General features: G+C 46.8%; 1 protein-coding gene across 1 annotated transcript in view; it reads right to left on the bottom strand.

Annotated features, from left to right (window-relative positions):
- SCML4 (Scm polycomb group protein like 4) overlaps positions 1-24355 on the bottom strand; it is a 193912-nt gene that overhangs the window by 95559 nt on the left and 73998 nt on the right. Inside the window, exons 3-4 of the mRNA XM_029595315.1 lie at positions 16317-16446; positions 4072-4272 (exon numbers count right to left, since the gene is read on the bottom strand). Of these exons, the coding sequence (XP_029451175.1) occupies positions 4072-4272; positions 16317-16446 (331 nt within the window). The remainder of the gene's footprint in view (positions 1-4071; positions 4273-16316; positions 16447-24355) is intronic.

The raw sequence follows: 24355 nt of genomic DNA, 5'->3' as shown, positions 1-24355 counted from the left end.
CCCTATCCCTGATACCGGGAGTGTTGTGATCTTCCTGCACTCAGTGCCCTATCCCTGATACCGGGAGTGTTGTGATCTTCCTGCACGCAGTGCCGTATCCCTGATACTGGGAGTGTTGTGATCTTCCTGCATGCAGTGCCCTATCCCTGATACCGGGGGTGCTGTGATCTTCCTGCACGCAGTGCTGTATCCCTGATACCGGGAGTGTTGTGATCTTCCTGCACACAGTGCCCTAACCCTGATACCGGGAGTGTTGTGATCTTCCTGCACGCAGTGCCGTATCCCTGATACCGAGAGTGTTGTGATCTTCCTGCACACAGTGCCCTAACCCTGATACCGGGAGTGTTGTGATCTTCCTGCATGCAGTGCCGTATCCCTGCTCAGTGCAGGAAGATCACAACACCCCCGGTATCAGGGATAGGGCACTGCGTGCAGGAAGATCACAACATTCCCAGTATCAGGGTTAGGGCACTGTGTGCAGGAAGATCACAACATTCCCGGTATCAGGGTTAGGGCACTGCGTGCAGGAAGATCACAACATTCCCGGTATGAGGGTTAGGGCACTGTGTGCAGGAAGATCACAACACCCCTGGTATCAGGGTTAGGGCACTGTGTGCAGGAAGATCACAACACCCCTGGTATCAGGGTTAGGGCACTGCGTGCAGGAAATCACAACACTCCCTGTATCAGGGTTAGGGAACTGTGTGCAGGAAGATCACAACACTCCCGGTATCAGGGATAGGCACAAGTTTTAGTCACATTGACTGATCACATTACTTTTTTTGTCAAGCTACCAACCGTTTCCATTTCCCATCCCCCCAACCATCACCTCAGTGGGAACCTTGGTAACATCAATAAATAAGAGGGCAGCCAGCCAATAGGAATACATATTCATTCCTAACTGACCTGAAAAGTGTCAATTTGTATCATTTTCTGTTAGTGCGCACTAACTCCCGATTAACGATTTTTTAACAATAAATCGTTAGAATTCCTATTGTATCGTGTTCTTTAACGATTTAAGACGATTTTAAAATTATCGGACGATAATTTTAATCGTTGAAAAACGATTCACATCCCTAATAAATATCCTTACAAATAAAAGTTTGCCACTGCTATTTCTAGCAGAGGTAGCATGGGATCTACTTAGTGTTTGGGTATTTGTCAGGTACTTGTGACCTGGATTGGCCACTGTTGGAAACAGGATGCTGGGCTTGATGGACCCTCTGTCTGACCCAGTATAGCAATTTCATATGTCCTTAACCCATCTCCTAAGCCAGAGACTGTGGGTTCAAGTTCCACCTGGGGTGGTATTAAGAGATCTTGGAGTGCCTAACTACCTCATAACAATACTTTCTGCAAATAGAAGAAAGATAGTTATGTCAAAGAGGGGATCCTTATACACAATTTTTTGGGTACTTGCCAGGTACTTGTGACTTGGACTGGCCCTGTTAGAAACAGAATGCTGAGCTTGATAGACCCTTGGTCTGACCCAGTATGGCATATCTTATGTTCTTAATCCATCGCCCTTCATCCCCTTCACTAGAAAGGCAGAGCACTACAATCTTGTCTCTGGAAAACTCCCAAGTACTGCCACAACCATAGAATGGAGGAACCAAAGCTGGGTCCCCTGCAGCATAGGGGCCTCATGAAACAACGCAAGGGCCTGTCTCCTCCATATACAACAGGCTTGCAGAATATCCTGCTCTACAAGCCTGCTCAGAATCTTCACACACCACCTCTGAGTACTGCCAGAAGGATTAGAAAGCACCAGATGTTACTGGAATTTTATTTTTTTTTAAATACCCCTCCTTGACTTTCTCTAATGATGTTTCTTGGATCCTGAATCCCAGTTCTTGGAAACCTCCATCTGGGCTGTAACACCCAGACTGGACATCAGCTATAAATTTAATGACTGTAAGTGGTGGACTGTAGTTCCAAGTATCCCAGTCCCAAAATGAGCCTTCAGTAACCAATAGCAACAATAAACCTTTGGTTTGTTTAGAACCACTACTCAGAAATTTCTCTCCTGTTTTCTAACTCCCATCTGCCTACAACATATCTAGTCTGGACACTGCAGTGATGGTCCTGGGGTGTGGGGGCAGAGGCATAGTGAGAGACTCCAGTGCCCAGAGGCCAACGCATTTGCGTTGTCTCCCCTGTGCCAACCCCCTTCTCCCCACCATCACATCACCTCACGGCACCACCACGCAGGGTCTCTTTTCACTGGGGAGGGGTGACTTCCATTCACCCTGAGAGTGTTGTGGAGTAGTGGGAGGGAAAGGGAGGTGTACAAACGTTCTCCTCTCTCATATACTCACATGTTCATCCTCATGCTCTCAGAGACACACACACATACTCTTTCAAAACTCACACACGCTCACAGATATACACACGCTGGCTCTTCCTCTCTCAGGCACACATACACATTGGCTCCCTCTCTATCAGGCACATGCACACTGGCTCCACTCCCTCTCCTTCACACACCCACATGCTGTCTATACTCCCTCTCCTCCATACACACACATACTGACTCTACTCCCTTTCCTCCACACACACAGGCTGGCTCCACTATCTCTTCTCCACACACACAGGCTGGCTCCATTCCCTCTCCTCCACATACACATACACAGGCTGACTCCACTCCCTCTTCTCCACACACACACACTCACAGGCTGGTTTCTCTCCCTCTCCTACACACGCACACATGCTGATACTACTCCCTCTCCTATACACACACACAAACACATATGCTGATTCTACTTCCTGTCCTACACACACATACACAGACTAGTTCCAACCCTTCTCCTCCACACATACACACACTAACTCCATTCCCTCTCCTCCACACACACAAACACGCTGGCTCCAGTCCAGGGTTAGTAGCAGCTTTTTTGATGTCCTGTGTGAACAATTACTGTGCTCTCCCCCCCCCCCAACCCCCCGTGTCCCCCAGTTTATGCATCTCCCTCCAGTAATCTAAACTTTAAAATCTGATACTTCTCCCTACCTGGGTCCATCCCCTCTGCTTTGGAACCCATACCCATGTAAATAAACTCATAGCTTAGGAAATTGCCCCATTAAAGCATTTATTTATTTATTTATGGCCCAGTTTCCAACTCTCCTAGGCTACGGTACCAGAAACATTCTGGCACAATCACCTGAGCTTTATGCCCCCCCCCCTCCCATTTTTATATCCCCCTCCCCAGATTACTCAGCCCAGCCATCGCCCTCAGAGGGGAAGCCCAAACTCCAGCTCCCCTCTGGAACCCAGATGATACAATTGAGCAATAGCTGGAATTCCTTCTCCTTTCCCCCACCCCAAGTTGCTTCCTCCACAGCATCCCCAAACCTGGCCTGCCCTGGGAACAGAAGACGAGAGCTGGGGATTTAAATCCAGGTTTTTCCACACAGCTGGTCTTCATGCACTCCTGTTTTGGCGACTGATTTGCAGATCCGGTCCTCTTTTTCCACTGGCTTGCAATGATGGCCATTTCCCTGCCTTCCTTTCTGGGAACGCCAGGGCAGCGCCCCATCCGTGGCAGACAGGGAATGTGCGTTGCATTCCCTTGCTTTAGACACACCTGTCTAGACGAGGGCACCCCTTCTTGTCGTAGGGAAGTACCTGCAAACTCCTCATACTTTACTGATGAAGATCCAACGGCCAGGAACCTCATATAGGTGCCTGCTTCTAGGCAGATATCTTCCACAGCAGGGGACCTTTCCTTTCTTAATTCTCTAAATTTGTTTCCTCATGTTTTTGTCCCTCACCCGGCACTAGAAACATGCAAAACTGTTTGCATCAAAGGGAAAACGTTAACACTGTAGTTAGCATTTCTTACAAACTCTTTATGAAAACCATCCCAGATTCCCAGGAGCCAATTAATGGCACCTTTCATGTCAAAAACTTTTTTTTTTTTCTTGTGGAAATCTTCCGATTTCGTTCACAAGGACTTGCCAAGTATTGCCAGATTTTGGCTGGGCTGCCCAAAAGGTCTGTCCATCAGAGGGATCTCACAGAGAAAATGAGCTTGGCTCGCTGGACGCCAAGCTTTTCCATCGCCACGCCCTTACCTGAGACCTTCTCTCCACCGTAGCCTTGCTTGACCAGCGAAAAGACGGACTTCTGCTGGTATGCACAGTCGATGCACACCTGGACGGCCTGCTGCAGCACCGTGGAGGGCCGCTCGGGCCCAAAGTGATCAGGCAGCTGCTGCACCTTCTTCCGGTCTAGGTACGGCCCCATGTTTGCCTGCTTGTTGATGTAAATGCAAACTGCAAACATATACAGACACAAACACACACACAAAAAAAATCAACAGCAATTATAAAAGATCTTACCCATCTATCATAACCCGTGGCAGGAATAATACAGGAAAATTTGGTGAACCTTCCCAAAACCCTGCTGTTCACTTGACATGGTCCCCAAGATAAATTTATTTAAAAGGAAACTGTGAGGTCTTTTCTGAATAATCTCATATTTCTCCCTTGTACAGGTTGGAAATAGATATTGTGCATTTAATTACTGCAAGGAGAAAATGGAAGAGAAAGCTCAGGATGTGGTCTCTCCCCAGCAGGCAATTAGCTGGCATCCTCAGACAATGAAGGCCCAACTGTTTGCTTCTATCCATTTAATGGAATCCTTTTATCTGGGCATCTGAACAACCTCCTTGAATCATGGGCTATGGAATTGGGAGCATTTTGGAATGTTAACGATATGAAAGCCCGCTGGTAATAAAGGAGGCTGGGTCCCAGAAGAAAGCAAAGGTTTAATTTTATGAAAACACCTGCAGTGGGTTTTGAGGGGAGGAACGTGTGCAGGAAAAGGGAAGAGTGGTGGGATTTTCCAGTGCTGTGCCTAGTTGCAGGGCAGGTGCAAGACCATGTGACGCCCTAGGCAAACCTTCGGTCATGGGCCCCCCCCCATGCTCAATTTACCTATTGGCAGCAGCTCCAGCACAGCGCTCCCTTCTTTGGCAGTATTGATTTCCCCCCTCTGGGCCTTGTGCTGGTGGAATTTTGCTGCCCCTCAAATTCTGCCGCTCTAGGCGACCGCCTAGTTTGCCTAATGGAAGCACCGGCCCTGCCTGGTCGACGGAGGCAGCGGGGCTGCGGAGGGTTTGAGCTTTTGAAAAGGGCAAGTTTTGTCAACTCTTTCATCCTTTTTTAAAAAATTGGGTTAGTATTTTGTGAAAAGGAAGCACTCAACCCCCCCTGCTGTGTTGTGATGCAACATCAGAAGAAAGGGTCCCGGGTGCTTTGGAAAGCTGGTGTGCAGCTTCTTCTTTGGGGGTCACAGCGTGCAGCGATTACTCCCCGTGGTGCATCAGTCATATGAGGCCTTGGGGGTTTATTCATGAATCAGGATGAGGTGATTCACCCCAATTCTGTTGGGTTTCTTGAAAGTGAATGTCAGGGTGGTGGGGAAGTGGTGGAAAGAGAGAGCAGCTGGCAATTGAAAGCAAATACTGGCAAAAAAAAAATATCCTAAAAAAATTCTCATCACAACCTGAAAAAACACAAAAATGATTTGCAGTACACAAGGAGCACGACTGGAGACTTCCCTGTTCTACCCCTCAGACCTTCCTAAGGGAAAGACGGAGTCCCCCAAAGATGCCTACATCCTAGTGCCCTCTGACCCCAGATATACCCCAATACGCCGACTGCTGCCCAAAGCCACCAGAACTCCGGGATTTGTTAATGTGGTAAAGAAGTTGATGAGATGTGATGGGAGGCTGATGGGCGGGGAAAGTCTGAAATGCAGCTGAAAAGAGATGGAGTTGCAAGTCCCCCACCTCCACAGACTCTAAGCTGCGCATTTTTTTTTATGCCAGTGAATATCTTTGGGCCGGAACTTTGGGTGAGTGAGGTTCCTTCCTTGAATCGCATCAGTGCCTGCCACTGTGACTCGGTTCCCCGCACAGTAATGTTCTCTGTTGAGTAACTGCGATGACACATGGATGTATCTAATTAGCAGAGGCTCCTAGGCCTGAGTTTTGGCTTACGGGTTTCATGCTATTTACCTTATTTTTTTTTTCCAGAGCTGAGGCAACCTACTTCACTCCAACCTTAAAGACAACGAATGTCTATACTAGTAACAACAGAGAGCCTAAACGGATCCCACAACTTCCAAATTACACTTAAAATACTGGGCATTAGGAAATGGAGTTTGTGCGCAAGCTTATATTTGAAATGTTTTACTTTTGGAAAGCTCTATGAATTCCCAGGCTTCTTACGCAACCTTAACTAACCCCAGTCTTGCTCACTTTCTTTTCTCTGGCTCTGATTCTGGGGGATCTCAGTGGGGAGCAGGGCCAGCATCCTATGTCCAACGGAGACAGTGATCACTCTCAGCCAGTACTGACCCCGTGTCCCAGCATGGTGTTAAGAGCACGCGTCTCTCTGAGGCAGTACTAAACCGGTGGACAGTCTTTTCTCTCAGCCACTACTGACTCAGTTTGCCAGCCTAGCGTGGAAAGTGGTATCTCCTGAAAGTGCCCCCTTCTGGCTAAGGGCCACTCAATTCTGTGACCATTAAGGACCCAGTGACTCATTGCAGGAGTGGGAAACCTAACCCCTGTACCATGGCTAGGCTCTGGTGCAGGCCATGCAATCTGCCATCTGCTGAAATTCTCCTTTTACAAAGAATCCATTTGTGTCCAGGACAGTTTCTGTGCTCCTAACCTCCTCAATCAGTAGGAGCTGGATCCAGCACCGGACTCAGGAAATCCCACAGCACCAGCGCCAGACCACTGGATCAGCCCCCATGGATATGTCGTCGAAGCTCCAGGCTTGGCAGCCTTAATTTTTGGGGCTCTTTTTTCTTTGGGTTTTTGACTATAATATCATTTGACCCCTCTTGGCTTAATAACACTTAGGAATAAATGTCATTGGATTTTGACTTTCCCATTCTCCTTCATCCATAAAAAAAAATGTGGGGGGAGTTCCCATCTGTGCATTCATTCATGCCTAGTAGTACAAAACATTTTGGGTGGGGGAGACCCCTGGGGTGTTCTTGTTTTGAGGTATTGAGAAAAATTATCTACTAGACCTGCATTTCTACCATGTGACCACTGGATGGGGTTGGTGGAATGTACAGCATTACACTATTGTGTGTCACGGAGATCTGTTAAGTTGCCCAGAGTTTTCCCCTGAGGAGGATGGGATGATCTAAATGATGGCCATGGAGATTATAAATTCTGGGTCTGTTTGGAGGGAGCTGGCCATTTCTAAGTGGGAGATGAGGATATAGGAACCTTTAGTAGCCAGCTTGTGGGCTGGCGAGTGACCGGGCCCCACTCTGGTATGGCCTGGAGTCCTGCAGGAGCTTTTCACCTCAAGGGAAGGGGCCAGAGGCCCCGTGGAGTGGAAGAAGAAATGCCGTTTGTCTTACATACATTTTATTTTGTTAATATTTGATATCTGTTGATTGTACTTAATGTTTATTTTTCCGCTTGGATAATTTGTTTTTACACGCGGAATATCAAATTTAATAAATAAAAAAATAAATGAAGAGTTTCCTTCTCCCGAGGAAGAGGCCACTCCACCCTCTGAGGGAATGGCCGGGAGAAAGGAGGAGATGGGATTGATCCTGCATGAGTGTGGAGAGGAATGAGGAAGCCTGAACACTGCTGGGAAGAGGACCAGGAGCTGGAGGAGCTCAGTGAGCGGGGAGAGAGAGAATGTATGTATGATACAGGCTGTAAATTAGGTACCCCTAGACAGGGAAGAGATATTGGCAGGGCCGATGCCAGCTTTTCTGCTCCTCTGTGCGAAAGAGTACTGTGCTCTCCCCCACCCCTCGATTCATTCAGTGTCAGTTTTTGGGTACTAATAGACTTAGCTTTTGGGTACTTGCCAGGTTCTTATGGCCTGGATTGGCCACTGTTGGAAACAGGATGCTGGGCTTGATGGACCCTTGGTCTGACCCAGTATGGCATTTTCTTATGTTCTTATGTCTGTCCCAGGCCTATCAAATAAAGCCCAGCTCCGTCCTGCAATCGTTATTTTTAAAAACTGACAAGGCCCCTCCCCCAGAAACCATGGATAGGGAAGGGTATTCGGTACCCTAGGCGAACCTTACAGCCTTGCACACAAGCCACCCCTCCACCCCCCAGCACACACTCCCACACCTTTTACAGACACAGACAAATTATTTATTTAGTTAGTTATTTATTTATTTATTTATTTATTTAGCATTTTTATATACTCCGATATTCATGTAAAAAATTACACATCACTTCGGTTTACATTAGAACGTGAACTAGCATGTAAGAATGCATTACATTACAACAGGGATACATTAACTGGGATAACCGGGCGAATAAATGATGGGCTCTTATCTAGAGCCGGAGTATAAGGAGGAGAACAAAATTGACTGTACCTAGTGTACCTGAGCACTGTGCAGCGTCTTGTATCTAGTGAGACTTAATCAACTGAAAGGGACTTGTAAATAGGGTACCTAACGTGGACTAGTCTTCTGAAGGGTGGAGGAGAGTTGTGAGCATGTCTTTTAGTGGAGGAGGTTTGAAGCGGAAAAGGAGCAGATGAATTAAGGGAAAGCTTGCTCGAACAGCCAGGTTTTGAGTCTTTTTTTGAAGGTGGTCAGGCATTGTTCGCGTCGAAGATCTGGTGGGAGAGCATTCCAGTGCTGCGGACCAATTGTGGAAAGAGCTCGTTTCCTTAATGTGCTTTTTGCGGGGGGGGGGGGGGGGGGGGGGTGGGGGCGATGAGAGTGTCTCTGTAGGCAGATCTTACCGGTCTGGAAGGTAAGTGTGGACGTAGTGGGATATTAAGGACCAGAGGAGTGGTGTTGTAAATGGTTTTGTGTAGGACCATGAGGACTTTGTACATAATTCTGAACTTGATCGGGAGCCAATGCAAGTTCCGCAGGTTGGGTGTGATATGGTCTCTTTTGTTGGTCTTAGTCAGAATTCTTGCTGTGGCATTCTGCAACATCTGTAAGGGTTTAATGGTGTTTGCTGGAAGTCCGATCAGAAGCACGTTGATGTAGTCAATTTTTGAGAAAATGATTGATTGGAGGACTGTGCAATAATCTGGGAAGTGGAGGAGTGGTCTCAGCCGTTTTAGAACTTGTAGTTTAAAGAAACAATCCTTGGTGGTGTTGTGGATAAATTTTTTTAGCTTTAGCTGATTATCCATGATGATTTTGAGGTTTCTTACTTGGGTGGCTAGAGGTGGTTGCATTGTGGAGAGCAGATTGTTAGCAGTAATATAATTGCCATCCTGAGCAACAAGGAGGAGTTCTGTCTTATTAGTATTGAGGATGAGGTTGAGGCTTGAGAGCAGGTGGTTGATTGATTGGAGGCAATTGTTCCAGAAGCCGAAGGTTTTGTGAAAGGAGTCTGTAATCGGAATGAGGATTTGCACATCATCTGCATATATGTAGTGAGTGAGGTTAAGGTTGGAAAGGAGCTGGCAAAGTGGGAGGAGGTAGATGTTGAAGAGGGTGGGGGATAAGGAGGAGCCTTGTGGAACTCCCAGGGAAGAGCTGACGGGTTGAGATTCTTTATTGTTGATTTTTACCTTGTAGGATCTGTTTTTGAGGAAAGACTTGAACCAGTTCAGTGTGGTGATTTTATGCCGATGTTGGCTAGCCTATCTAGGCGGATAGAGTGGTTCACTGTGTCAATTGCAGCTGATAAGTCGAGGAGTATGATCAGGCAAGGTTGTTTTTTATTGAGATTGAGCAGGATGGTGTCTGTTAGCGAGATTAAGAGGGCTTCTGTGTTTAGACACTACAAACCAATCACTACAATGTTTTACTTCTTGTTAAACTTGTTTATCTTTCCTTTAACTCTAATCCCAGTTAGAATAACCCCTGTTTTATTGTAACTTTCTCTTCCGTGCACTTGTTTATACTCCTGTAATGTATACTCTTATGTTTTAGTTATGTAGTTATAATGTATTGATCACCCCTTGTTTTATGTAAACCGACATGATACGTACTCCCGTGAATGCCGGTATAGAAAAACACAAATAAATAAATAAATAAATAAATAAATAAATAAATAGAGATTTACGGAAGCCGTACTGAGAAGTGGCTAGGATATTGTTTTCGTCTAGGTATCCTGACAGTTGCTTATTTACTATTTTTTCCAGGATTTTGGAGATGAACGGAAGGTTTGCTATAGGTCGGAAGTTGGCTGGGTCGTCTGGAGACAAATTGGGTTTTTTTAGTAGTGGTTTTAGGATGGCAAGTTTCAGGGGGTCTGGAACCCGGCCTTGTGTTAATTTCTACTATTGGCTTGGCAGTGGTTTTTGGGATGGAGATGAGGAGGTTTGAAGGGATCGCATCAGAGGGGTGAGATGATGGTTTGATCTTCTTTAACACATTTTCTATTTCTAAGGAGGAGGTAGGTTCGAAGGATTCCAGGTTAGTGGTCTGTTGTCGAGACGTGGAGTAGGTGGGGGGAGGAGGAAGTCCCTTGTTGGTCATTAGTGGTGCTGTCAGATTGGATATTTTTTTCTTGAAGTACAAGGCGAGTTCTGAGGCTTTGCTGGCCGCTTGATCATCAGGAATAGTAGCTGGAGAGGGTTTGGTGAGGGTTGAGACGTAAGAAAATAAAGCTTTCGCGTCGAAGCTGAAGTGGTGGATTTTCTGAGAGAAGAAATCTTTTTTTGTTCGTAGGATAGATATCCTGTATCGGTGCATGAGAGATTTATATGTGGCTTGGTTTGTTGACATTGGATTTTTTCTCCAGATGTGTTCACTGCTTCTTAGTTTTTGTTTGAGGGATTTTAGTTCTGGTGTGTACCAGGGTTTCCTGTTGTCCGCGTTGGTGTGAAGGGTCTGTGTGTTCAATGGGCAGGTTAGGTCAGCTACTTTTTTGGTGATCTTGAGTCAAGAGGCAAAGGCTGAGTCTGCATCCGAAAGGTCTAGTTGGTCTAATGCTGTTGATAAGTGTGAGCTGAGGGTATCCGGGTTGCAAAGTTTCCTGAATTGGACTGTGATTTTTTGTTGTGTTTGGGGAGGGGTTTGGTTGTTTTGCAAGGTTGTGGAGATCAAACTGTGATCCGACCAAGGGACTGGAGAGCATGTCATGGAGGAAGACGGGGTGAGGCTCTCGTTTATGAAGATTAAGTCCAATGTGTGACCTGCTTTGTGTGTAGGTCCGTTGATGATTTGTTTGAATCCCATGAAGTTAAGTGTGGTGAGGAAGGTTTCACAGCTGGAGGAGAGAGGTGTTGTATCTACGTGGAGGTTGAAGTCTCTCAATATTATAGCCGGGGCATCAGAATTAATGTGTTTAGCTATGAGTTTGATTAAGGGTGAGGGGTCTGATTCCAGACATCCTAGAGGGGCATAAGTGAGAAAGATTTGGATGCGCTTAGATTTGAAAACAGCGAATTCGAGAGAGGTAGATGAGTTGGAGTGTTGACGTGATAATCCTAGCTCTTTTTTCGAGGCTAAAAGCAGTCCGCCTCCTCTTTTTTTGAGTCTGGGGATAGAGAAGATGTCATAGGTATGTATCGGGAGTTGATTGATTAGTGCTGTGTCCTCGGGTTTCAACCAGGTTTCAGTAATAGCGCATAGATCAGGTTTGGTTTCTATTAGATAGTCGTGGAGGAGGTGCGTTTTTTTCGTGAGGGATTGTGCGTTAAGAAGGGTAAGCGAGAAGAGAGAGAGGCCCAACAGTTGGTTCAGAGGTGATATCATGATAGGAATAAGTCTTTTTTGTTGAATGGTGGGAAACAATGTGTTTTTTGTGAGGTTTCTTCGAAGGTTGCTGATGATTGGGATAGTGAAGGTGCGCATGTTTGAGCTTTGCTGGAGGAGTGGATGAGGGTGAGAGAGGTATAATGCCAGTTGAGGTGAAAAAAGAGGGAGGAAATAGAAGACCACTACGGGGGGGTAGGAACGGGTGCACTTAGGTAGGGTGAAGGTTTAGTCGACGAATTACTTACAGCTGTGCTAAGGGGCTGCACTAAGGGGTGCACAAAGGGGCGGGCAGGCCCCTTTGTCGTGCTCGTTCGGTGCGCGACGCCCGGCGCCAGCTGGAAGGGCAGGGGATTTAAAACCCCCGCTCGCCGCTTGTTGATGTCGTGTTCCGGACGCCCTCCCCTATTGGCTGGAGCTATTAGGAGGTGGAGACTTCAGCAGCCTCGTGGCTGGCGCCGAGGCTGTCTGGGGTAAGTGTTTGGGAGATCGTAAAGGCCTTACCCCGACGGGCTTGAGCGCCGGTTGCGCAGGCCCCCGCAGTGCCCTCTTCAAATGTGACAGCGGGACAACGATCGCTGCTCGAAAGGATCGCCGGCTGGAAGGGCAGGGGATTTAAAACCCCCGCTCACCGCTTGTTGATGTCGTGTTTGGGGTGCCCTCCCCTATTGGCTGGAGCTATTAGGAGGTGGAGACTTCAGCAGCCTCGTGGCCGGCACCGGGGGCCGTCTGGGGTAAGTGTTTGGGAGATCGTAAAGGCCTTACCCCGAAGGGCTTGAGCGCCGGTTGCGCAGGCCCCCGCAGTGCCCTCTTCAAATGTGACCGCGGGACAATGATCGCGGCTCGAAAATTATGCATTTATGATAAATTTTACATGAAAAAGAAAATTCAAGAGTACAGTCTTCTGAGGCAAAAATATTACTTACAAATTGCATATTAAATTTACATGCACTCCTGTGGCACCAACCAGAAAACTCTGCAAAAAAGACACTTGGAACTCCTATGAAATTAGACTTTTTGTAATGTGTGCTGGGTGTGTACTTGCCCCTCAGAAATCCATGAATAAATGTAATTACCATTACAATATAGTAAACCTTCCATACCAAAACAACCCTAACAACCTTATTTATGAAAAGGCAACACTGCACACATTATACCAGGCACTAGAACACCAATAAAACTCTTATTAGGAAACCAGGCTGCTGTCGATCCCTACATGGAAATTACATGCCAGCAAAATACCTCACCTTGGTCACATATGCAGAACACAGAGAGACCCGGACCAAATACAGAATAAAGAGATCAGAAAGTATAAACAGAAACGTTCTGAGAACAACTGAACTAGAACCCACAGCAAGCCAGCCTCTACAATCAGAGCAACAATGGAAAAACAGAACATTACCATTCTTAATAAAAACATTCTGTTGCGAACGGCCTCGAAAGGCCTTGCATTCTGTTGTGAGGGGTGTTTTTCGTGTGCCCATGGGCCTCAGCCCGACCCAGACCTGCTGGGCCGAGCCAAGGGTTGACAGTGGCTCCGCATGGCTGAACAATCTTGCCCTCGGCCAGGCCGGCAAGCTCCCATGGCCAGCATCCGAGGATGTTGGAAAGTGAATGGTCCTCTGACCATTCCTGGCCCTTTCGGACCTGCTGCGAGCATGGAGCAGCAGGCCTGGCCTGAGGTTGAGGGCAGACGGACCTTGACACGGAGACGAGGAGATTGATGCAACGGCATCACATGGCATGAAGACTCTTGGGCTGAAGACATGACACCAGGACTATGAATACGTGACCCCAGGATCGATGCAGACGGCATCGCAGACGAGACACTTGAGATCGATGCGGACGGCATCGCAGACGAGGCACTTGGGATCGATGTGGACGGCATCGCAGACAAGGCACTTGGGATCGATGCGGACGGCATCGCAGACGAGACACTTGGGATCCACATAGGCAACACAAGGCATGGACATTGACACTGTCTCTCAAGGCGCCCTACTCAGGCCACCCGCGGGACTGAGTCGCGGTCCACCCTGTCCCATTACGCGCCCTACACAGCCCCAGAGGCTGGTCATGGACCACGACGGGAGCGGGACAACACAGGAACAAACATCCGGGACATGACGGCTCAGGAGCACAGGACAACCATCCACCAGCAGGCTAGTCCACTCAGGAGTACTGCATCTGAGGGACCCCCGGCCTACCGGACCAGAAGGCTCGAGAGCTTAGAAGACGAGGCGTAGGAAGGAACATCAAGGAAGGCAGGAACACCAGGACGTGGAAGACCAAGACACCAGGACACCTGGACGAGGAGCTCAGGCACGAAGACATGACATGGCATGACGAGAAGACAGCACGATGAGGAGCTCCACGAGACAAAAAGACCTTATAAAGGCTCTGGCAGGCAGGAGCCTCCAGAGTGAAGACTCCACGACGATGCAAGGCCAGGAACAACTGACGGAGCAGCCCTTTATAGGGCTGAAGCAGGAAACAGTCACCAAGGTGGGGCCAAGACACTTCCTGTGTCTGGCCCTTTAAATCTTGAAGGAAGATGCAGCCGCGCGCCTAGGAAGAGAGCAGGAGCTGTGCAGGACCGTGGACAGCGGCCTGCACTGACGTAAACACGTAAGAAGCAGGGCAGGGCTGGCCTGGGACGCAGGCCCAACGTGAGCGGCGGCTCCAGCCACTGCAGGAGGCCCTGGGGGCAGCTCCAGCCGCTACTCCAGCTCGGGGCTTTTGTGGCCTCCAACCGCGAAGAAGAAATCAGCGTCGGGGGTGGTCCCAGCCCCGAAGAAGACTGCAGCTCCGGCCGCGGAAGCCAGGACGATGAAGGGCGGCCTCCGGGCCGCGTGGGCAAGCCGACGGCGGCATCCTGCCGCGTCGGCGAAGATCAGCACAGTGTGGTAAGTGAGCCTGCTCGCGGGGAAGACCCGCGGGCAGCGTTCATAACACATTAAATAATAAAATCAAGAAATATAAAACAATCATAATAGTAAAATCATATTCATAAAAATATTTTAAACCAGTTAATAAATAGAATATCAAAAATTTCCCAAACACCAAAACAAATTTCTAAAATTTGATGAATAAAAAATCCAATTAAAAAATGTTCTATTCCCCCCCCAAAAAAAAATATATTTAAAAAGAGCAGAATAAAATTACATCCAATAATTACAACTAATAAGGATTAAAAAATTTCCTGCTCTCCATATTTGGGATCTTCTAATTTCTAGTCACCCTAAGATCGTCGTGGATTGGGGGAGGTAGGGCTGCACAAATTTACCTTCTTTCTCACACACATGCACAATAACACATTCATTCTCTCACACACTCTCTCTCTCTAACATACACGGACTCCTTCTCCCTCACCCTCACCCTTACAGATGCATTGTATGTGACACATAGCTCTCACAGGCACACAAACATACATAAAAACACAAGCTCTCACACAGACACATTCACAGGCTCTCATTCAGACACACACACACGCACACAGGCTCTCACTCACACACACATACGTACACACATGGTCTCCTGTTGTCATTGGGCTGTGGTAGGATGAGCTCCACCATGGCCCTGCGGGCCTCCTGCTATCTTTGGGCTGTGGTGGGATGAGCTTCACCATGGCCCACCGATCTTCCTGCTTGTAGGGGGAGCGGAAGCTGTACGTGGGTGTGCATATGCACGAAATGGAAGATGGACCTCTCCTTCATCTGCCGGCAGGTTAGGCTCTGCCAGCAGCCCCGTGGCCTCTCCTGCTGCCGCCAGCCCGCCGCCTCCCCCCGGGTATGCCACCCCATGCAAATGCACGGTATGCACACCCAGTCATGCTGGGCTTGGATATTAGTGAGGTGAACCCCATGTCTCTTATGAGAGTGATAGGTAATGAATAAAGACAGTATGCAGGAAATAATACTCTGTGTAATGAAGTAATGGGAGCGAGGAGAATAGATGGGTGGAAAGGAGGTAATCCATACTCTAGGATAAAAAGTATTCCATAGTTATTAAGAGTTGTCTTCACTGATGATTCACAGGAACTCTTGAGTAATTTAACAAAAGATCTGCATACCATCTATATTATGTGTACATAATGTTGACTGGATATTCCAGGCAATAAAAGTTGAGAATTTTGATGGTACCCTTTGTGTGGTGTGAATTATTGGGGCTAATTATGCCAACACTGTTAGAGCTGTGGAGGGGCATATTTCATGGTGAGAGGATTTTGTGGCTAGGTCCCCCTGAGCTGTTCGAGAATAACCACACACCTCCACTTCATCATCTGCATGACCCACCTACTGAACCCACCAAATAAATGTAGAGAGACTGATTCTTACTGTTATGTATCAGGCCCTCTTGATATTTTATGGACCCATATATGGTGTGGGGGGGGGCGGGGTTCAAAGAAATCTTAATTCTAAAGAAAGACAGGAGCCCTACGTCGAAACCCTGAATCTTAGCCAGGACATTACCCCGAAAAGGGGACGAGAAGGAGGAGGATGGCAGGGTGGTAGAAAGATGGCAGTTTAAGTACCGGAAGTTATATGGCCTGTCTCTTCAGTGCTGCTGTTAGTCTTTGAGACCGATTGGATAGTGAGCTGTCCCTAGCTTGGGAGTGAGGGGTGCCTCTTGGGCTGCGTACCTGTAAGGGCCTGGGGGGCCACTGAGTTGGGCACGGTGGCTGCATCCTGAGGAATGGAACTGATGTCTGGCTCCGGAGTGCTTCGAGGAGGAGAGATGGCTAATGGAGTCATGACCATACGGGACTTCAACTGCAAAAACAAGAACAGTGGGGAGAAGTAAGGAATAAGGTACCGAAAACCCATTCCCCCCCCCCCCCCCCCCCCCCCGTCAGTAAACGCCAACTCCACAAATCCATTCGTACAAGCCAGAACCTTCCCCTCAAGTTCCAATTCAAAATCCACTCAGCTGGAATCCACATAGTGACCAACTCTGCTAGAATAAAGACTCTTCTCTGAGCTGCATGGGGTTAGAATGGAAGCTGCACCCTCTGAGCACTTTGATAAGCAGTCATTGCCCCATGACAATGACAAACAGAACTCCTAAATCATAACCTTTGCCATTCTTTCAGCAGCAGTTCATCAATTCACCTAAATACATGGCTGGGGGGGGGAGGGGGAGAGAAAGAGTTGGGTAAGTCTAGTAGTGGTATAGAAATAAGTAGTTACAGTAGTAGTAGTTGGAACACTGCCACAAATGACCGCCCTTGCAATGGGATCTGATTGGTTGTGTGTATTGGTGATATCATTCATTTGTGATCCCTCAGACAGTCTAGACCAATAACATCCTGTTGTTTTGCCAACCTCCCATCATCTCTCCTCACTGGCCCTCCATCATTACTATGTGTATTGGTTTGAAGAGAACATGCTCTGCGGCTGCTGCTCCATCTATTCCAGATGGTCTTTTCCAACCTGATATTTCTCTTGTTTTGATTTTGGGGAAGGTTTTGGCCCAGTAGTTCCTCTCTTCTACTTTTTCTTGCAGCTCAGTTGGAACAAGTACTGGGATTCTGTGGCCATGATCCTTCATTCACAACTACCTTAGGGATTTTTCCCCTATATTAATAGACTCACCCTCCTACTGTTCCTAGTCCGGTCATTGCAGCAACAATTCTGAGTTTCTGTATTCAGATGAAATTACTTCTTCTCACCAGAAGTGCATTCACTCAACAGCTCTATGCTACCTATCCTCTCTTATCTCCCTCTACATTTGAAGCAAAAAGCGTGTGAGGGAGTCATTTAGGTCTCTAGATGAGAGAGGGGTAAAGGAGGTGGGCAGGGAGGACAAGGAAAAAGCAGAAAAACTAAATTAATTCTTTGCCTCTGTCTTTACTGAGGAAGACGTCGGGATCACACCCAAACCGAAAACATTTTTCAATGGTGTTCACTCTGAATAATTAAACAAAATCACTGTGAAACTGGAGGATGTAATAAATCAGATTGACAAATCACTGGGACTGGATGATATTCACCCAGAGTTCTGAAGAAACACAAACATGAAATTGCAGTCCTGTTTCTGGCGATTTACAACCTATCATTTAAAGCAGCCACGATACCAGAAGACTGGAGGGCAGCCAATGAGATGCCAGTTTTTAAAAAGGGCTCCAGGGATGATTCAAGAAACTATAGGCTGATGAGTCTGATGTCGGTGCCCTGCAAAATGGTGGAAACTATTCTTAAAAACAAAATTACTGATCACATAAATAGACATGGTTTAATAGGGGAGGGTCAACATGGTTTTTGCAAATGGAAGTCTTACCTTACCAATTTACCAGATTTCTTTTGGTGTAAATAAATATAAGGACAAAGGTGAGCTGGTTGATATAGTGTACTGGGATTTGCAGAAGGCATTTGACAAAGTCCCTCCTCAGGAAATTGGGAGGTCATGGGATTGGAGACAGTGTCCAATTGTGGATTGGTAACTGGATAAAAGACAGGAAACAGAGGGTAGGACTAAATGGTCAGTTTTCCAAATGGAGAAAGGTCATTAGTGGAGTGTCTCAGCATCTATATTGGGATTTGTGCCATTTAGCATATTCATAAATGATATGGAGAAAGGAATGATGAGTGAGGTGACCAGATTTGCAGATGACACAAAATTGTTTTGAGTCATTAAAACAGCAGCAGATTGTTAAGAACTGCAGAAGGAACTTGTGAGACTAGGAGACATGGTTTCAGGAAAAGGTTAAAAGCTTGGATAGTAACATAGTAAAAATGGTCCATCCAGTCTGCCCAGCAAGCTTCCCATGGCAGCAACTGCTGCTTCAAGCAGGTTTCTGTTGTGAAGTGTGCTCTCAGGCCTGGTTAGGAGCTCGGAGGCGTGGTCCCATCTAAAGTAGGAAGTGAGACCTTGGGCCGCGGCACGGCTCAGAGAAGAGCCCCAAGACACACCAAGGGAGGTGAGCTGATACGAGCATGGGTGGAGCAGGAGCAAGGATTATCCGGAACAGGAACAAGGCAGGCTCAGTCCTCCACTGGACCTACATGCACCAATGAGATCCAGCAACGCAATGCTGATCTCGAGAGTAGCCGTCCGGCCACTCGATAGCCCTTCCGGACCCATTGCTAGGGAACGACGAGTACGTGAGGCCAGACGGAAGCTGAGGGTTGGAACACGAAGACTCGGACAAAGATTCAGGATACTCAAAGGATTCAGACATAGACTTGGATACTTAGATGAAGACTTGGATACTCAGGAGACTCGGAAGAAGACTTGGATACTCAAACAAGGACTCAGGATACTTAGAAGACTCGGAGGACTCAGACAAGGATTCAGGATACTCAGGAGACTCGGACAAGGATTCAAGATACTCAGAAGACTCGAACAACGATTCAGGTTGCTCGGAAGTTTCAGGCAAAGATTCAAGAGTCAGGCGAAAGTACTGGATGAAAACTGAATCACAGCGCGCCCTACACAGCTGCCCATGGCTGGTCGCGGACCACGCTGAACGCAAAGCAGACTCCAGGCGAAGACGTGGAACTTGAGACTGGAACATGTTTGATTCAGTAGAGGCCTGCACCAGGGTGCACCCTACTGAATCCTGTAGCTGGTCGCGGACCACGCTGGAGGGGAGCAGGTTCTGGCAGAGTCTTAGGCATGGACGGATGCAGACACAAGGGAACTCCGTAGACTGGGAACAACATACTCAGGGACAAGGCTTTAAAAACAGAAGTCTCCCAGAGGCTTGCGCTGCAGATGAGAAGAAGGCCTTGTACCACGAGGCGCCCTACACAGCCACCCCACGGGCTGGTCACGGACCACAACATGGCATGCCAAGAGAGGTGGACAGACGAGGGATCTGAGAACTGGACGAAGAGCTGGAGATGAGACGGACGGAGTCAAGACAGGAACATCGGACATCAGGAACAAGGAACATGGCACCTCAAGACACATGACATCAGGACATCTGGACATGGAATATCTGTAACATCAGAAACAAAAGACAGGTGATGAGGGAGCTCCGATGAGAGACGAGACCAGAAACATCAAGGAGAAGAGGTTCAGGAACACGAAGAACATGGAATGAAGATCCATCAAGGCACAGGAAACCACGGAAGACCTGGAATGGAAGGAAGATCACAGACACTGTGCAAACCCGATCTGAAGGCATTAAAGAATGGCAATAAGGCACTTTTATAGGGTTGAAGCAGGAACAGGTCGATGATGTCATTGATGAGTGCTGTGGGGTTTTTCCTGCCGCTGGCCCTTTAAATGCCAAGGTGAGGCCCACGCCTATGGGGAAGCCATGAAAAAGACTGCATGTCGGCGGCATCCCTGCTGCGTGGAGAGTCTGAGGAGAAGTTGCTCCCTGCTGTGAAGACAGAGGAGGAGGCAGGCACCGGCAAGGACGGCTTCCCTGCCGGTCCTCCACGGCCCAGAGGCGCGGCCTCTGGGCCGTGGAGGACTGCGTTGGCAGCGGTCTGCTGCGAAGACAGAAAGAAGGTAGGGAGACTGCCCGCGCCTGTCGCAGGCAGGCTCACAACAGTTACCCCTCTGTGCAGGCATGTGTAATTTTATTTTGCTGATGTATTATTTTGATGTTTTATTTATTATTGTTTTATGTGATTTGCCATACTGGGTCAGATCAAGGGTCCATCAAGCCCAGAATGCTGTTTCCAACAATGGCCAAGCCAGGTCACACAAATACCTGGCAGGATCCCAAGGGATAAATAGATTCCAAGCTGCTTATCCCAAGAATAAGCAGCGGATGCCTGCAACTCTCCCTTAATAATGGTTAATGGACTTTTCCTCCAGGAACTGGTCCAAATTTTTTTTAAATGCATCTATACTAACAGCTGTCACCACATCCTCTGGCAACAAATTCCAGAGCTTAATTATGCATTGAGTCAAAAAATATTTTCTCTTAATAGTTTTATATGTATTATCCAGTAACGTCATTGTGTGTCCCCTGGTCTTTGTGCTTTTTAAAAGAGTAAACAACTGATTAACGTTTACTCATTCCATTCCACTCATTCTCTTATAGTCCTCTATCATATCTCCCTTCAGCCATCTCTTCTCCAAGTTGAAGAGTCCTAACCTCTTTACCCTTTCTTCATAGGAGAATTGTTCTATTCTCTTTACCATTTTGGTCACCTTTCTCTGTACCTTTTCTAATTCTGCTATTTCTTTCAAGAGATCTGGTGACCGGAACTGCACACAATACTCGAAATGAGGCTGCACCATGGAGCAATACAGAGGCATTAAGATAATCTCTGTTTTATTCTCCATTCCTTTCCTAATGATCCCTAGCATTCTATTTGCTTTCTTGGCTGCTGCTGCTGCACACTGAGCTGAAGATTTCTACATATCAATGATGACACCTAGATCCTTTTCCTGGGTGGTGACTCCCAATGTAGAACTTTGCATTTTGTAGCTATAATTTGGGTTACTCTTCCCTAAGTACATCACTTTGCACTTGTCCACATTAAATTTAATTTTCCATTTGCATGCCCATTCTCTCACTTTTACAATGTCTTCTTGCAATTTCTCACAATCCTCTTGTGATTTAACACCTTTGAATAATTTTGTGTCATCTGCAAATTTGATCACCTCATTTGTCGTTCCCATTTCCAGATTGTTTAATGATGTTGTTTGATTTTATGTATTTTTATGAGATTTTACTGCACTGTAATCCATGGTGAACACAATCCATGGAAGTTGAGGAATATAAGCTTGTAAAAATAAATGAACAAATAAATAAATGGCAGATGCAATTTATTTATTTACTTATTTAACAGAAATTTAATGTGGAGAAGTGCAAAGTAATGCACGTAGTGAAAAATAATCCCTACTACAGTTACACAATGCTGGGTTCCATGTTAGGAGTCACCACTCATACAAAGGACCTCGGAATCCTTGTGGACAATATGTAGACATCCTTGGATCAGTGTGCGGTGATGATGGTGATCAAGAATAATTATTTGGAAAGGAATAGAAAGCAAAACTGAGAATATTATAATACCTTTATATCAATCCAAGGTGCAACCACACCATGGGTATTGTGTGCATCTCATAAAAAACATAGAGGTCCATAAATTGGTAGTGCAGTAATAATGGGAGATTTCAATTACCCCATTATTGACTAGGGAAATGTAACATCGGGACATGCCAGAGAGATAAAGTTCCTAGATGGAATAAATGACAGTTTTATGGAGCAATTGGTTCAGGAACTGACGACAGAGGGAGCAATTTTAGATCTCATTCTCAGTGGAGCACAGGATTTCATGAGAGCGGTAAAGGTGGTGGTGCCGCTTGGCAATAGTGATCATTATATGATCAAATTTGAATTAATGACTGGAAGGAGGACAGTAAGCAAATCCATGGCTCTAGTGCTAACCTTTCAAAAGGGAAACTGATAAAATGAGAAAAATAGTTAGAAAAAAAACTAACAGGAGTAGCTACAAAGGTAAAAAGTGTGCAAGAGGCATGGACATTGTGAAAAAATACCATCCTAGAAGCACAGTCCAGATGTATTCAATGCATTAAGAAAGGTGGAAGGAAGGCAAAACGATTACCAGCATGGTTAAAAGATGAGGTGAAAGAGGCTATTTTAGCCAAAAGATCTTCATTCAAAAATTGAAAGAAGGATCCAACGGAAGAAAATAGGATAAAGCATAAGCGTTGGCAAGTTAAATGTAAGACATTGATAAGACAGGCTAAGAGAGAATTAGAAAAGAAATTGGCGTAGAGGCAAAAACTCACAGGAAAAACTTTTAAAAATATATCCGAAGCAGAAAGCCTGCGAGGGAGTCAATTGGACCGTTAGATGATCGAGGTGTTAAAGGGGCACTTAGAGAAGATAAGGCCATCATGGAAATATTAAATGATTTTCCCGTCGATAGCAGGGCTGAATTAGCCATGCTGTCATGGGATCTGTCAATCAGGCCCGGGAGGCGGAGCTTGTCAAAGCAGAGAACAGAGCTTTGCTCTCTGCGGCTGCGCGTATGTTCCCGCGCAGGAAAGTAACAGACTCTCCTCAGTCTGTTTTTTCCGCGAGCGGGAACGCACGCGGAGCTGTTATTCTCCTCAGTTTTTAAAAAACAGAAATAAAATGTCTAAACCCGGGTTTAAACCCTGTGGCTGTGGAAAACGGATGTCGGTAACGGATGGACATGATCGCTGTTATCAATGTCTCGGGCCGCATCACCATACAGAAAAATGTGAGTTTTGTTCAAAAATGTCACCACGAGCATTAAAACAGAGGGCCTATAGGCTTCAGGAACTTTTTGCCTCCCGCGATCCATCAGAGGCTCATTCTTCGCCTGGCCCGTTCACTTCATCGGCTCCGTCAAAGAAGAAATCTTTGCCGTTTAAACCTAAGTCCTCCACTATAGGAGGTAAGAGGAAAGCAAAAAATCAAAGGCCAGTGGGTCCTACTAAATCCCCAGTGCCTGTAGAGCCGCAACGTACCTCATCGGAGGAGGATTCCTCCGCGCCGAAGACTTCTGCGCCTATGGCGCCAAATGCGCATATACCGGCGCCAAAGTCAGAGTCTGCGCACAACTTAGCGATTCCGGTGCGCACGGCGCAGAGAAAACTACCGCGCCGACTAAATATGCGCACGGCGCCAGAAACACCTGTACGCACGGCGCCGAAGACATTTGAGCGCATGGCGCCGGAAACACTTACGCGCATGACGCCGAAAAATCCTGTACGCACTGCGCCGAAAACATTTGAGCGCATGGCGCCGACTATGAAGAAACTTATGCGCACGGCGCCGAAAAACCCTGTGCGCTTGGAATCAAAGAAACATGCGCATAAAACTACAACCGCGCACAATTCTACTTCCGCGCACAGACATGCAAGTGAGCATGAGTCTACAGTCGTGCATACGCGCATACCTGCGCATACCTCTACATCTGCGCGTAAACACATATCCGCGCATAAATCTAATTCAGCGCATACATCAAGATCTGGGCGTAGAGACCACAATTACTCGCCTCAAAAATTAAAGAGGAAGTTGAAGCGAAAACGATACCCTTCACACACCTTTTCTTCCGAGACGGAAGTCACAGATACGGAGTCTGCATCTGAGGACTATCATAAGTACTCACATCACTCCCATTCTAAAAGATTAAAAAAGAGGAGTGCGACATGGGACATGAGTCCTTCGACTTCTAAATCATCTCATAAAGTTCCGTCTACTACCGGCTCATTAAGAAAACCGGTACAAATTCTCTCCTCTAACACTTCTTCAGATTCAGAAGTTCTCAAAAATGCTCCAGACGAAAAGACACGGAGAGATAGAGAGGTTCCTACAACGTCACCTCCAACAATTATTCCAAAACAACAAGACAATCGTATGATAATGCCCTCTCATACAAGAGAAGCATTTTTTCAATTGTCGCAGTCTCTAGAAGGATTCTACGAGACGCTTCAATCATCTTTTAAAATATATAATACTTCTGAGGACAATGCTATAAAACATAAAGCACAGTCTAATGAAGAGCAGTCGGCGGAACCACCAACATCTCCCAGGACAAACCAACCAACTTCACCTACTCATCTACAGGATACATATTTTGATTCTCCTTCAATACAAACATCCCCATCATCATCGGTGGGATGTCTGTCAGACACACAGGACCAAATACAGGAGCCACATTCGCCTCCTGAAGACCTTACATACCCAAAATTCATAGAAAAAATGGGTACAATTCT

This window comes from Rhinatrema bivittatum, chromosome 3 (genome assembly GCF_901001135.1).
Source record: "Rhinatrema bivittatum chromosome 3, aRhiBiv1.1, whole genome shotgun sequence".
Classification (NCBI taxonomy): domain Eukaryota; kingdom Metazoa; phylum Chordata; class Amphibia; order Gymnophiona; family Rhinatrematidae; genus Rhinatrema; species Rhinatrema bivittatum.
Note: the sequence above shows the minus strand (reverse complement) of the source record. Positions and strands in the feature narration are given on the sequence as shown.